This window comes from Phyllostomus hastatus, unplaced genomic scaffold (assembly GCF_019186645.2).
Source record: "Phyllostomus hastatus isolate PE091 unplaced genomic scaffold, TTU_PhHast_1.1 phas_contig_2088, whole genome shotgun sequence".
Classification (NCBI taxonomy): domain Eukaryota; kingdom Metazoa; phylum Chordata; class Mammalia; order Chiroptera; family Phyllostomidae; genus Phyllostomus; species Phyllostomus hastatus.
In genome coordinates, this window is record NW_025333734.1 from 62,852 (window position 1) to 79,543 (window position 16,692).

The 16,692-nt window shown below is 39.9% G+C and overlaps 1 protein-coding gene across 1 annotated transcript in view; it reads left to right on the forward strand.

The window, feature by feature from the left end:
- Positions 1-4,333, forward strand: part of LOC123816364 (antigen WC1.1-like) — a 40,024-nt gene extending 35,691 nt beyond the window's left edge. Inside the window, exons 15-16 of the mRNA XM_045835264.1 lie at positions 953-1,099; positions 4,132-4,333. Of these exons, the coding sequence (XP_045691220.1) occupies positions 953-1,099; positions 4,132-4,250 (266 nt within the window). The 3' untranslated portion in view covers positions 4,251-4,333. The remainder of the gene's footprint in view (positions 1-952; positions 1,100-4,131) is intronic.
- Positions 4,334-16,692: the final 12,359 nt, after the last annotated feature.

The following is a 16,692-nucleotide window of genomic DNA, read 5'->3' on the forward strand; positions in this document are numbered from 1 at the left end:
TTTTTCCTCCATCTTTCCAGTCGGTAACCACAGAAAGAAAAGATCAGACAGAACTTTTGTATCCACAGCTTCTTCTACTCAGTTACAAACACACATCCAGTATATTATTATGGATTCAATAGCCATTTTTTTAAACACCTGACACTGATCATCTCAAAAATTCTGTATCAAGAGAGAACATTAGGTAGTATGGTTGAATCCTGAGATAGTATGATATTTGGATAATTTAGTGGATTATGTGTATATTGAGATAAAAAAATGATTTAAATAAACCCTGAAATACATTAGAGTGCTTACTACCTATACTTATCAACTTCCACAATTTCTTGTTCATAAGAGACATAAGAGAGAAGAGTGTTCTCCTGGATCTTCTCCAGATAATAATGATGAACAGCTTTTGAGAGGAAGCATGCCCAGAAGAGTTCCTGGGAAATAAATTCTGGTGTCAGCCGAGCTCTAGAGGGAATTAAAATCCAGACCTCCTGTGACTGGGACTAGTAGGAACTCCTGTCTCTGAGTGACCTGTATCCAGGCTTCCTTCGCCCTACCAGTCCTGTTTCTTTCACAGCTTCAGAAGGCACGTGGACAGCTTGGATTCTCTTGTTCCAAATGCACCCTCCCTCAGTCACTGATATGTGCATATTACATGTTACAACTTTGTCCCACATGCTTGAAAATAGTACCTGATTCTTTTAGCAAAATAACTTTTGTTTACATTTTATGGCATAAGTGACACCGTCAAAAAATATTATTGACCTTGATATATGGGAATATTTAGAAGATTTAAATAATATCTGAGAATATTGAAATGACATATATATTCTTTGAGACAATCATGGAATATGGTATCTATATTTATTAGCTATTAGAATCTCTGCATTAGAGGAGACTTAGGGCATCACCTTGTCCAGCCATATTTTGGTATTTCACCTACATCCTTGTCTGTTTTCAGAGCCCCCAGGACAACATGTCAATGCCATTAGAAACAGTTATGATGATATTGAAGAGTTACCTGTTCCTGAAACTCTTTCTTCCCCTGGCATGAGAGAGAATTTTTTTTTCCCAAAAGAGGGAGGTGATGTCTGGTATTCCCAAAGAGGTGAGTGGGCAGCTTGGTCTCCAGTAGCGTCACTTCCTTGTGATGGAGAAAATGAGTATGGGCCTATCAATAGTCAGTTTTTCTTTACTTGGATACTTAGATAAGATTAGCTCTTTTTTAATATATTTTATTGATTATGCTATTACAGTTGTCCCACTTCCTCCCCTTCACTCCCCTCCACCCTGTACACCCTCTCCCACCCACATGCCCTGCCTTTAGTTCTTGTCCATGTGTCATACTTATAAATTCTTTAGCTTCTACATTTCCCATACTATTCTTGCCCTCCCCATCTACTTTCTACCTACCATCTATGCTACTTATTCTCCATACCTTTTCCTCCTCCCATGCCCCTGTTGCTAACCCTGCATGTGATCTCTATTTCTGTGGCTCTGTTCCTGTTCTAGTTGTTTGCTTGGTTTGCTTTTGTTTTTGTTTTAGGTGTGGTTGTTAATAAATGTGAGTTTGCTGTTATTTTACTATACATGGTTTTTTATCTTCTTTTTCTTAGATAAGTCCCTTTAACATTTCATATAATAAGTACTTGGTGATGATGAACTCCTTTAACTTGACCTTATCTGAGAAGCACTTTATCTGCCCTTCCATTCTAAATGAAAACTTTGCTGGATAGAGCAATCTTGGATATAGGTCCATGCCTTTCATGACTTGGAATACTTCTTTCCTGCCCCTTCTTGCCTGTAAGGTCTCTTTTGAGAAATCAGCTGACAGTCTGATGGGAACTCCTTTGTAGGTAACTGTCTCCTTATCTCTTGCTGCTTCTAGGATTCTCTCCTTCATTTTTACCTTGGCTAATGTAATTATGATGTGCCTTGGTGTATTCCTCCTTGGGTCCAACTTCTTTGGGACTCTCTGAACTTCCTGGACTTCCTGGAAGTCTATTTCCTTTGCCAGATTAGGGAAGTTCTCCTTTTTTGTTTAAATAAGTTTTCCCTTTGTTGCTCTTCCTCTTGTCCTTCTGGTACCCCTATAATTCAGATGTTGGAACATTTAAAGATGTCCTGGAGGTTCATAAGCCTCTCCTCATTTTTTCTGAATTCTTGTCTCTTCATTGTTTTCTGTTTGATTGTTTCTTTCTTCCTTCTAATCCACTCCATTGATGTGAGACCCAGTTTTCTTCCCATCACTACTGGTTCTCTGTACATTTTCCTTTATTTCAGTTAGTGTAGCCTTCATTTTTTTATCTAACTTGTGACCAAATTCAACCAATTCTGTGAACATCCTGATCACCAGTGCTTTGAACTTTGCTTCTGATAGATTGGCTATCCCTTTATTGCTTAGTTGTATTTGTTCTGACGCTTTGATCTGTTCTTTTGTATGGACCATTTTTTTTTGTCTTGAGGCACCTGTTACATAGTGAGGGGTGGAGCCTTTGGTATTCACCAGGGTGGGGCAACCCACATGCTGTGTTGAGACTCTGTATGTGGGGGAGGGGTCTGAGAGGGAACAATGGTGCTTATTCTGCTCTCTGTCAGATTTCAATCCCTTCTGCCACTTCCCCCAAGCAAATGGAGCCCTTCTTGTGCTGATTCCCATGTGAGTGGGCTTGTGTACATTCTAGGACCCTGTGGGTCTCTCCAATGAACTCTCCTGTGAGGCTGGGAGTCTCTCCCAGCACCTCAATACCCAGAGCTGTTTTCAATCAGTGTTTTGAGGCTTTATTTCCCTGCGCTGGAGCCCTAGATTGTGTGATCTGTCTCACTCTCCAGTTTCTCCTGGTTTATCTGCACTCAAATGTGGGATTTCCAGGTCCACCAGCTGGCTTGTGGCGCACCCCTCCACAATCCCCTGCCTCACTGGGTCCGCCAGTTTCCAACCTGCACCTGAGGTCTACCAGCTACCGCCTGAGTTCCCGGGGCCCACCATGGGTCTGCCAGCCACTGCTTTCTTTGCCGAGACCCCTCTCTGCCCAGCCCCCGACTCTGTCCCTCCTACCAGTCTGGATGAATGTGTCTATTTTAATTTGATAGTTGTCAGACTCCCATACAGTTCAGCTTTCTGTCAGTACTGATTGGTTTTTGGTTTCTAAATTTTTGTTGTCTTTATTTTTGTTGTGTGAGGAAGCACAGTGTGTCTACCTATGCCTCCATCTTGGTTGGAAGTCCAGATTAGCTCTTTTCTATTCCAGGTATATTATAGCCATTTCATATTTTCTGAGAGGAGAAACGTACTGTGTTCATGTCCACCATCAATTGATGTAAACATCTCTATGAGTTGCAAAGGCTTTGTTCCCATTTTATACCTCAAGCTGAAATATATGTTCTGACAATAATTATGGGGGCTCCTTCAGATTGTGAGAAGGAATCTGAAAGTTTTTTATATCAATGTAAATTAAACTTGTAAGCTATAAAAAAATTGTTTTGGCAGAACCACGTAAGCAAATGTTTTAAGTTGACGTGACCCACTATTAACACAGAATATTCAGTGGCCGAAATTAGAGTCATAATATCTCAACACTAAAAAGAAACTAAGATACAATTTTCTCTCAGTGTTTCAATTGACAAAAACCTTCATTCCCTAGGCCTAGGCTTTCTGGTTATATGTGAGCATGTGGCCCTGGGCAACAGGGGGATCTGATTGAGCTGCTCCCTTTCAGCATCTGACAGAGGACCCAGACTGTTCTCATGAACACTTTGAGGCAGCTTGGTCTGCCTCAGACAGGTTAAGGCAGTTTGGTCTGTTATTGAGATGGTGAGGCAAGGTCATCTGAGGTGCTATTGAGAGGTCATCTCCTGTCTCCATTTATTAAGAAATCAGATCACTGGTGTGGAAGAGAACATTCATGTCTTTTTTCCTCCTCTTGTCATTATTCATCCACCTCCTTCCAAACTGCGGAGATCAAGGCAATACTACAAAGAGAAGCAGAATCAGTCTAAAGTAGCTCTGTCTAGCCTTTCACACAAACTCTGGGCCCTCACAGATATTTGGTAGTCACTTTGTACTAGTCTCCTTCCTCCAGGGGACTCTGTCTTGTCTTTTTGTCACCACTGAAATCTGAATTCTCCTTACTGTTACAGGCATCTCTCTGCAGTCTCCTAGCAAAGCTGTCAACACTACCATGAAAGAGAAAGGATCCTGTTTGGTCCTGAGACAAGAAGACCCTGGGTATGATGATGTTGAGCCTAGCACCATGTAGCGCCATTCTGGGAGCAAGTAACTCTTCAAAGAATCTTCTGTAACATTGTTTTCCAATAAATGAAAGTCCTGTTTTCTTCCTTACTTCAGAGTTTTTACCTGTATCTATGATGAAAGGAAATTATTCTTTTTTTAATTCTTTTTTTAAAGATTTTATTTATTTGTTTTTAGAGAAAGGGGAAGGGAAGAAGAAAGAAAGGGAGAGAAACATCAATGTGTGGTTGCCTCCCCCTCCCAAAGACCCAGATATTGCCATTTCCTTTAATACCCACCCTTCGGATACTAAAGCTTTCACAAAGAGCTAGGCTTATCTACTTGACACTTCCCAGAGCACCTCTTAACAACCTTTGCCAGCAGAATCCCTGAAAACCCCTTTCATATATGAATCCCAGTGGTAGGCATGGCTGAGTTCAAGGTGGGGCAGGGCTGGTGGTAGGAATGCTCTGAACTGCACTGCAGCTTTTCAGAAGTAGAGCTAAGATTCTGGCTCCAAAACCTTTGCTCTTTCTACTCTACTATTTGGCATCTGGTTAAAAAACATCACTTTTTTTAATGATTTAAATAGAAACACAGATTCTATCTTATAATAAATTTATCTTGTTATAGTCAATGTGTTTTTTGCACTGGACTCCTTTCTTAAATAGTATCCTATTATGAAGTATAAAGGGGAAACTAGAAAGGACAGAACATAAACTTTCTGTGTTTTATATACTATAAAATATCTTCCAGAATGTGTCTAAATATCAAGGATAACACTAGGTATATGTAGTATATGAGGTAACACTCAGTAAGCTATAATTATTGTTACTGGCATGGTCTGCTCATTTGCTATTCAGAACATGAAAATTCTGCTTGTAAACAGACACTGAGACCCTGAGGTCAAACAGTTTTACCAGGACCACATAACCAGATTTCAAGTTCCAAGATGTGTGATTACAAAGCCCACACTGACCCAACTTAAACTCGGCTTTGTTATCCCTTCCTCTCTGCACCCACAAAGTGCTGTTCTCAATGGTTTTGAACTCTCCCTTTCATTATCCTGCCTCCTCACTCCTCTCCCCACCAGCACTAGACACACTTCAGTTTCCATAGTATCGTTCTCCCACTGCAATCATAAAATATACTTTGGAATTATTTACTAGACCCTGGTGCCAAATTTGACACAGTGAGTGCTTGTATATAAGTCAGTACATTTTAATTACTTTAAACAATATTTTCTGCTTGATGTAACAATTTCAAGCCCACAAATTCAACATTTGTCAGGAGCCAGTGAAGACTCAGCTCATGCCTGTGGGTGAAAAGTTCCATAAAGTGAAATGGAAAGAGCTGTGCAGATTTGGTCTATGAATGTGAAGGTAAAACACAGAGAAGAATTTGGTGAAAATGTCTCAAAGAATACAATCACTTGTGTACTTCTCTAGCATTACTCACTAATTATTCATTGCACAGGAAGAAAAGAATGCTTATATTTTTAAATGTTCTGGATGCATATACAAATGAACAGAAATGTCATCTACACTGTGCAATAATTGCATGCTTATAAAACAAGTCACTTTGTAAAAAAATATGCATAATGAAACATAGGGGGGAAATCCATAAAGTGACATAAACTTTAGAGTTCAAATGTTTGTATTTTCACCAGTAAGGCAATTCATTTCTAAGGTCACTTCTTGAGAACATCAGTTTAGAAAATACCCAGGAGACTCAAGTCTATCTTAAAGTGTTGTCTGCAGTCAACTAACCCAAAACGCCAAGAAGCACTGTTCTTTTTCATGTATGTAATGGATCTTGTTCAGCTATAATTTATTAGTGTTTAATATGTACCAGGCTTTGTGGTAAAGCTTATATTTATTATCTCATTTATTCTTTCTCACAATGTTAAAGGATAAATTTTATTATCATCATTATGCAAATGAAAAAACATGTAATTGACAACACATTCATGTAAATATAATAATGGATATGTTTCTTTTAAAGTTACATCTTTAAGGCCTATTTATATCAATCACAGGGTTCTGAAGCCAAACTTCCCAAGGTCCTAAGACTTAGAGTTATTCCATTGTTTCACTGTACATACACTAACACTTGAGGACCACTTCAATCATTTCCCTATAAAATAGGAGATAGATTCATCTGCTTAAAGTGTTGTTCAAGGAAAATGGACAAGAGTTTAAAAACCACTGCTAGAAAGAGAGAGGAAAAGGACTTCACTCTGAAGTCCTGGAAAGGTAAGAATCCAGGAGAAGAATGGTTCAGAGAGTCCACACTAGGCACCTGCTATGGATAAAAAAAGATGAATTACAGTGACAGGGATTTACGTGTTCTTTAAAGATTTTATTTATTTATTTTTAGAGAAAAGGAAGGGAGAAAGAGAGAGAGAAAAACATAAATGTGTGGTTGCCTCGCATGTGCCCCCTATTGGGGGCCTGGCCGACAACCCAGACATGTACCCTGACTGGAAATCAAACTGATGACCCTTTGATTCACAGTCCTGCACTCAATCCACTGAGCCACACCAGCCAGGACAAGGCTTACAATTCTCTATGTGTTTATCAACCTCACTAAAGAAGAGGATAAATGAGAAGACAATGTTAAAGTAGGTCATTGCAAGTAGAATGTATAGCCAGAAGCCCACATTTTGGAGCAAACAGGTGTCTGACTCAAACTCACACATGAAGATGAAAATATGGATAAAAGAATTCTCTGTTCAACCTCTGTAACCTCCTAAGTGACCAGCATGATAAAATCACAGTTTCAGAAAGAGTAGAAGTAATGAATCTCTCAGTGGGGGATTAACCAAGCCTCTTCCTACATATACCATACAGGACACACTGAGTAGAATCAGATAACTTCAACAAAAGCCTCAATAACCTTAATTACTGGCACATTTGAACTTGAGCAGGAAGGAGACTCATACTCAAATACTCAGAAAAAGTGTTCCTGCACTGGAATCACACCTGAATACAAAGGAAACAGCCTGTTTCCTCAAACTCCTCAGCTTTAGAGCCAGCTTTATTTAGAAAAAAGACACCTAAGTTGAAGAATAAAGAAATGTCACATGTTCATAAAGAGAAAACCCAGATCATTCCCTAGAAGGTCCAGAATTCTCTGTCTTGCTGTGTTTATTCACATCAGGAACATATGTGTCCCACTGACTGTGTGTTCCAGTTGTGTGTGTCACAGGAGGGAATGGTTTATTTTCTGAAATAAAAGTGATGCTGTCTTCTGAACTAAACAATACCAGGCACTGGGATTGCTCCTACTATCACAGAATGTGCTCTCTTGGTCCTCAGCAGCAGCTTTGGAAACCCTGGGGAAACAGCCAAGGGATCAGGTCATAGCACATTCAGTACCAGAACGCAGCCTTGTTCACAAATGGAATTCTCTTTAAAGCAACATGTCTGAATTTCTAACCTACCACACAAACCCATCTGACATGTTGCAAAGGAGCACCTCAAAGCAGAAGTTGTCTAATTCTTCAAGTCACATTCCCCAGGGATGCCCAGCCCACTGCCACAAGGAATACTCTGTCCCACCACCACTCCCCAGTGCACACAATGATCCCAGATCCTGGTCTGAACTCAGCCTTCTCTAAGGTGACCAGCACAGACCCAATGGCAAGATGCTAATGTGCATTCATGGCCTTTGCCAGCTCCCAAGACTTGTTGCGTGCCATCTCCAGAGGCCTTCATGCCTAATCTCTCTCTGCTGTGAGAAAGTGTTTCCCCCCAGGGCCCACAAGCTCCCCAATTCTCACCTAAAACAAAAGACAAATCGCTGATACCACAGCACAGCCTACGACAAAAATCGTGCCCAGTGCAGGACTGGACAGGAAACATGCAGCCTACACACTGTCCTGTGTGAGTTTCTCATTCACTGAAGAAATAAAATCCCAGATGAAAAAGACAAGCATGACTATAGGCTGGAATAATTTGAAAACTATTTATGGGACATTAAAGAGAAATAAGAGCAATTAAACAAATGAAATGTAAAGGAAATGATCTGGTGAGAGTCGTGGCTACTTTCTGGTTTCAGGGGATGAAAACAGGAACAACATGCTCATGCATCTTTATGGGCTTCAGGTTGGGAACATTCTCAGAAACTGAAAATTTCTCAACCTAACTATTTTTTTACAATGATTTTTGTATTTATTTTTTAATATATTTTACTGATTATGCTATTACAGTTTTCCCATTTCCCCCCCTTCACTCCCCTCCACCCTGTACACCCTCTCCCACCCATATCCCCCCCTTAGTCATGTCCATGTGTCATACTTATAAGTTCTTTGGGTTCCACATTTCCCATACTATTCTTACCCTCCCCCTATCTATTTTCAACCCACAATCTATGCTACTTATTCTCTGTACCTTGTCCCCCTCTCTCCTCCTCCCACTCCCCTGTTGCTAACCCTGCATGTGATCTCCATTTCTGTGGTTCTGTTCCTGTTCTAGTTGTTTGCTTAGTGTCTTTTGGTTTTGCTTTAGGTGTGGTTGTTAATAATTGTGTTTGCTGTCATTTTACTATACATGTTTTTTTCTTTATCTTCTTTTCTTAGATAAGTCCCTTTAACATTTCATAAAATACGGGCTTGGTGATGATGAACTCCTTTAACTTGACCTTATCTGAGAGGCACTTTATCTGCCCTTCCATTCTAAATGAAAGCTTTGCTGGATAGAGCAATCTGGGATGTAGGTCCTTGTCTTTCATGACTTGGAATATTTCTTTCCAGCCCCTTCTTGCCTGTAAGGTCTCTTTTGAGAAAGCAGCTGGCAGTCTGATGGGAACTCCTTTGTAGGTTACTGTCCCCTTATCTCTTGCTGCTTCTAGGATTCTCTCCTTCATTTTTACCTTGGCTAATGTAATGATGATGTGCCTCGGTGTGTTTCTTCTTGGGTCCAACTTCTTTGGGGCTCTCTGAGCTTCCTGGACTTCCTGGAATTCTATTTCCTTTGCCAGAATGGGGAAGTTATCCCTTATTATTTGTTCAAATATGTGCTCAATCTGTTGCTTTTCCTCTTCCCCTTCTGGTACCCCTATAATTCGGATGTTGGGACGTTTAAAGATGTCCTGGAGGTTCCTAAGCTTCTCCTCGTTTTTTTGAATTCTTATTTCTTCATTCTTTCCTGCTTGGTTGTTTTTTTTTCTTCCTTCTGGTCCACTCTATTGTTTTGAGTCCCAGTTTCCTTCCCTTCACTATTGGTTCTCCGTGCATCTTCCTTCATCTCTTTTATGGTAACCTACATTTTTTTCATGTAATTTGTGCCCAAAATCAACCAATTCCATGAGCTTCCTGATCACCAGTGTTTAGAACTGTGCATCTGATAGATTGGCTATGTCTTGGTTGCTCAAAAGGATGAGTCCTGGGGGCATTGATCTGTTCTTCTGTTGGAGACATGTCTCTCTCACTCCTTTATTTTTTATTTTTTATTTTTCTGGTCTGGTCGCTCTTGTTATGGTGAGGGGTGGAGCCTTAGGTGTTCACCTGGGCTGGGCACCCCAGTTGCTAGATTGTGATGTTGTATGTGGGTGCGGGGGCGGGAGGGAACAATGGCGGTAGCTCCGTTCTCCTGGGACCTCAGTTCCTGCCCTGGGATCCTGGGTTGTGCGCTCTGCCCTGGTCCACAATGCTGCCTCACAGGGTCTGCCAGCCGCCACTTGCGTACTCAGGGTCCACTCGCTGTGATCTTGCATGCCCCAGATGGCTTGTGCACTCCCGGTTGCCTATGCGCCCAGTTCACCCTAATCTCCGAGAGCCGGTTCCTCCTCTCAGCCCCTCCTACCATCTGGATGAACAGGTCTACTTCAACTTCGTGGCTGTCTGACTTCCATTCAGATAAATTCTCTGTCAGTCTAGGTGTTATTCTGGCCTCTAAATTGTTGTTGTTCTAATCTTGGTTGTGCGTGGAGGTAAGGTGCATCCACCTAGCCTCCATCTTGCCAGAAGTCCCAATTTTTGTTTTCTTTATCTCTGGGGTTGTGAATGTCTTTCCTATTTGTTTCCTAAGTCTGTGATTATTTCTGACTCAATGTAATTTCTTTTACTTTCTCCTTTTTTTCTGTTTACTTGCTCAGAAAATATCTTGTAAATGTTTCATTCCTCATGTTTACTACTTTGAAAGACAAATATAACTGTAAAGTTTTATTGTCCCACTCCCCTCAGTGTCCTTCTACCCAAGGTTAAATGAATTTAAGGAGACAGAGGCTTTCAAATCAGATATCAAACAGAAAGCCCTCTGGGTACTTAAAGTAGGAAATGATTTATTACAGGAAATTTTATCTTACAAAATCCTCATCATGAAGTTTCAAAAACCACAGGAAGCCACCCTTAAAGGTTGTAATGTTGCAACACCAAGGGTAGCAATTTTCAGGGTAAGTGCAAAGGCCCCTCCAAAACTAAATCTGTGAATAGAAGAACATATTTTGGTGGAGCTTAGCCCAGGTTGCTTTTGAAGGGATTGTGGGTAATGTAATACTCGGTCTCCCAGCCCTAGTCTCTCAGGAAGACCAGAAAGGAAGCAGGCGAGTTGAAGAACTGATGAGGTAATTCAGCTCAGTTGCTTATTCAGTGCAAAGCAAAGCTAGCTCTCTGCTTAGCTTCAGCAGAACACTTAGTGATCACACCACAAGCGACTGTAGCTACTTTTCTTTCTGTTTTGATCAGGGATTATTCAGGGTTCTAAGTCAGGAAGGCTTAACATTGCCCACATATTATACTGGGATTGCATTTGTTTAGAAATTAATTCTAAGTATGGAAGCCATCCTCTCCCTTATCTTTCTAAAAGCACACTACAATCATGATAGTTTTTCATCCATGACACCCTAATCTTATTTGATGTATTTGATATATAAGTTATATATTGTGTATAGAGCACTGACATTCTAGTCTTAATTTCCTTCCCAGGAAACCATTGCTCTTGAAACATACTCCCTGGATAGTGATATGCCTGAAGAATTCATTTATTTATTTACTTACTTACTGTTGTTCAAGTATGGCTGTCTCCTTTTTCACCACACCAGTGCCCCTATCCATCTCCACCTCCCACCTTTGAACCTACCCACTTTGGCTTCTGCTGGGATTATGCCCTAAGAATCCTGAAACACCAATTCAAAAGAACCTATGCACCCATATGTTCATAGCAGCACAATTTACAATAGCCAAGTGCTGGAAGCAACCTAATGCCCTCCAGTAAGTGAGTGGTTAACAAACTATGGTACATTACACAGTGGAATGCTATGTAGCAGAAAGAAAAAAGGAGCTCCTACCCTTTGTGACAGCATGGATGGATCTGGAGAGCAATATATTAATTGAAATAAGTCAGGCGGTGAAAGACATTTTTTTAAAAAAAATTTGCACTGTTAACCAATCCCTGTGACCTAACAGTTTTCTTCATGGATGATGGGTGGTTACTTCCCTTATATTTGTATAAGCAAACAGTTTGATATTGTTAACTTTTGAACTCAAAATCAGTTATCTCTTATGCTAATGATGCCATGGGAGAAAATTTCCACAATCATTCAACTACCACACCTTGATAAAATAATGTTAAATATCAAATAAAAAATGGTTCCATTGAACTATTAGTATCCTTCCATATGATCTTCATATAACATTTTTATGTCAACAACCCTTCATATTTTTCCCTTTTAACTTTATATTGATTCTTTGGATCATTAAATTAATCTTATGTTTCAAACATTGTTTTTCTTGATTTCATTGGGGTCACATTGGTTAACAAAATTATACACTTCTCAGGTGTACAATTATATAATGCATCATATGTATATTATGTGTTCGCCATCCCGAGACAAACCTTGTTTTTAAATGGAAAGGCAAATATTCACATTGTTTTTAAAATATCTCACTCATGATGATTACAATAGTGTTTTCTCCTAGGAAAAACACCATTTATGTATACAGAACACACAAACAGACTTTATATGAAAAATAATAAAAGTATTGAACAAAGTTCTTCATGAGCAGGAAAAGGCTTTCCTGGAGGAAAAAGATGTGCAGGAGTCACTGAGTGTCTTTTGGCCCCACACACTTGCCATAAGCAATCAAGGTCTTTCTTGGAAAGAATTCAAAGTAACACAGAGCAGATATTGTTCTTCTCATGATTATTAGTGATAATAAGGAAAGTATCAATGATCGTTTTCCATTTCACTTTCTAAACTTGGATTTTTATCTCAATAATTAGTTTTAAAGTTAGGTTGAGGAACTTCCGGCAAGATGGAGGCAAAGGTGGACACACCATACCTCCGTGCACAACCAAGATTAGAAAAACAACAATTTAGAGGCCAGAATAACACCTAGACTGACAGAGAATTTATCTGAATGGAAGTCAGACAGCCACGAAGTTGAAGTAGACCCATTCATCCAGACCGGTAGGAGGGGCTGAGAGGAGGAGCAGGCGAGGGTCACGGCATGCGGAGATCAGGGGGAACTGGGCACATAAGGCAACTGGGAGCACGTAAGCCTTCCGGGAAGCAGCGGTGGACCCTGAGTACGCAAGTGGCAGCTGGCAGACCCTGTGAGGCAGCATTGTGGACCAGGGCAGAGCGCACAACCCAGGATCCCAGGGCAGGAACTGAGGTCCCAGGAGAACGGAGCTACCGCCATTGTTCCCTCCCGCCCCCGCACCCACATACAACATCACAATCTAGCAACTGGGGTGCCCAGCCCAGGTGAACACCTAAGGCTCCACCCCTCACCATAACAAGAGCGACCAGACCAGAAAAATAAAAAATAAAAAATAAAGGAGTGAGAGAGACATGTCTCCAACAGAAGAACAGATCAATGCCCCAGGACTCATCCTTTTGAGCAACCAAGACATAGCCAATCTATCAGATGCACAGTTCTAAACACTGGTGATCAGGAAGCTCATGGAATTGGTTGATTTTGGGCACAAATTACATGAAAAAATGTAGGTTACCATAAAAGAGATGAAGGAAGATGCACGGAGAACCAATAGTGAAGGGAAGGAAACTGGGACTCAAAACAATAGAGTGGACCAGAAGGAAGAAAAAAAACAACCAAGCAGGAAAGAATGAAGAAATAAGAATTCAAAAAAACGAGGAGAAGCTTAGGAACCTCCAGGACATCTTTAAACGTCCCAACATCCGAATTATAGGGGTACCAGAAGGGGAAGAGGAAAAGCAACAGATTGAGCACATATTTGAACAAATAATAAAGGGATAACTTCCCCATTCTGGCAAAGGAAATAGAATTCCAGGAAGTCCAGGAAGCTCAGAGAGCCCCAAAGAAGTTGGACCCAAGAAGAAACACACCGAGGCACATCATCATTACATTAGCCAAGGTAAAAATGAAGGAGAGAATCCTAGAAGCAGCAAGAGATAAGGGGACAGTAACCTACAAAGGAGTTCCCATCAGACTGCCAGCTGCTTTCTCAAAAGAGACCTTACAGGCAAGAAGGGGCTGGAAAGAAATATTCCAAGTCATGAAAGACAAGGACCTACATCCCAGATTGCTCTATCCAGCAAAGCTTTCATTTAGAATGGAAGGGCAGATAAAGTGCCTCTCAGATAAGGTCAAGTTAAAGGAGTTCATCATCACCAAGCCCGTATTTTATGAAATGTTAAAGGGACTTATCTAAGAAAAGAAGATAAAGAAAAAACATGTATAGTAAAATGACAGCAAACACAATTATTAACAACCACACCTAAAGCAAAACCAAAAGACACTAAGCAAACAACTAGAACAGGAACAGAACCACAGAAATGGAGATCACATGCAGGGTTAGCAACAGGGGAGTGGGAGGAGGAGAGAGGGGGACAAGGTACAGAGAATAAGTAGCATAGATTGTGGGTTGAAAATAGATAGGGGGAGGGTAAGAATAGTATGGGAAATGTGGAACCTAAAGAACTTATAAGTATGACACATGGACATGACTAAGGGGGGGATATGGGTGGGAGAGGGTGTACAGGGTGGAGGGGAGTGAAGGGGGGAAATGGGAGAACTGTAATAGCATAATCAAAAAAATATACTTTAAAAAACACAAAAATTATTTAAAACTTTTTTTAAAAAGGATACTAAAAAGAATTAATACAATGTAATAACATAATAGAGAACAATGAAAATAAAATGCAAGATAAGATAAAAAGAAGAAGTGTGCACCCAAAAACAGCGAGAGAAAAGATATACAAACATACAGAGTGACATGCACCCCAAAGAAACAGACACCAGCACAGAAGACCAATATCATATGGCCAACTGGAGCATCGTCTTAACAGACATCCTTACAGTTTTACAAAACTCAAAGTGAATTGGGATTTTAATAGGTTTTTTAAAATTTTATTGTTCAATTACAGTTCATATTACATATTATTTTATATTAGTTTCAGGTGCACAGCATAGTGGTTAGACAATTATATACCTTACACAGTATACCCCCCAATATTTCCAGTATCCACCTGGCACCATACATAGTTATCACAACATTATAGAATATATTCCCTACACAGTACTTTATAACCCCATGACTGTTTTTAACTATCAATTTATACTTCTTAAGCCTTTTATCTTTTTCACCCTGTCCCCAATCCCCCTTCCCTCAGGCAATGATAAGTCTGTTCTCTATACCTATGAGTCTGTTTCTGTCTTGTTTGCTTGTTCCTTTTGTTTTTTGATTTCCACATATAAGTGAAATCAAATGTATTTCTCTTTTCTGAGGGATTTATTTCACTTAGCACAATACCCATAAGTCCATCCATGCTGCCATAAATGGTAAAGTTTCATTTCTTTCTATGACCGAGTAATATTCCAATCTATATAGGTACCACATCTTCTTTATCCACTCACCTCTTGATGGGCACTTGGGTTGCATCCATATCTTGGCTATTGTAAATATCTCTGCAATGTGCATATATTCTACCATGTTAGTGTTTTGTGTTTCTTTGAATAAATCCCCGCAAAAGGAATCACTGGGTCATGATGTGGTTCCATCATTAAATTTTTTAGGGCTTTCCATACTGTTTTCTATAGTGGCTGAACCAGTAGTGCAGCAAAATTCCCCTTTCTCCACATCCTCACCAGCACTTGTAGTTTGTGGATTTATTGATGATAGACATTTTTACAACTGAGGTGATATCTGATTGTGGTTTTAATTTCCACTTCCCCGATGATTAGTAATGTTATCTCTTCATAAGCTTATTGGCCATCTATGTCCTTTTGGGAGAAATATCTATTTGGGTCCTCTGCCCACTTTTTATTAAATTATTGTTCAAGTACAGTTTTCTTGAACTGTACTTGACTTTTTCCCCCACCACACTTTTAAATCAGATTATTTGTCTTTTTGGTGTTAAGTGTTATGAGTTTCTTAGATATTTTGGATATTGACCCCTTATTGGCTGTATCAATGGTGTATAGCTTCTTCCATTATGTAGGCTCTCTTTTCATTTTTTTATTTTTATTAAATTTATTTGGGTGACATTGCTTAATAAAATTATATAGCCTTCAGGTGTACAATTCTATAATACAATATATCATCTGTATATTGTATTGTTGTTCATCACATCAAGCTTGTATTTTACTTTTGTTGATAGTTTCCTTCACTGTGCAAAAAAACTTTTTATTTTGATATAGTCTCATTTGTTTATATTCCCTTTTGTTTCCCTTCCTGGAGGCGATATATCAGAAAAAAAAATAAAACATTGCTAAGAAAAATGTCTGACATTTTATTGCCTATGTTTTCTTCTAGGAGTTTTATGGCTTCAAGTCTTACACTTTAAGTTCATTTTGTCAACAGTTCTTTCTCACAAATTACTATTTCAATTTACCATTCAACACAGAAATCCCTGAGCTGATAGGTAGCACCAGAGACTTTTAACATTTCTACTCACAGGAGTTCCTTCCATCTCAAACCAACCTATTCTATGTCTCCAATCCAGATTATCTCTGTTCCTTTCCTGCCCTTCACCTCTCCTTCCCTTTCCCTCCCCCCTACTCCTTCTCTGTCTGACTCCTTCTCCTCCTCCTTCTTCCTTCCTTCACCCACCATCCTATCTCTCCAACTAGAGATATGCACTTGGATGCATTATGACCCAATATACAAAGACACTGAACTTTGTTAAGAGAGGCAAACAGCAAGAGAGCCCAAGTAAACAGCTATACTTAGTAGATAAAGACGAGGAAGAATTATATGCAGGAACTTAACATGAAAAGAAAACCTGATGTGGGAGAAGACAGATAAAAAGTTAGTTTCCCTTGATAATAAAGAAGCACTATTGATGAGGGGCCATAAGCTTTAGGTAGAAAAGAAAACCCACAGAATTCCTTCTGCATGCATCTATCTCACCATGTTTCACCCTAACATGGGAGAGGAACATGGCACTTATATCATGAAACAGTGCAGGAGTTAGGGGGTGGAGGAATTGAGCAAAAAGGAAAAGGGACTCATGGGCATGGACAACAGTGTGCTGATTGC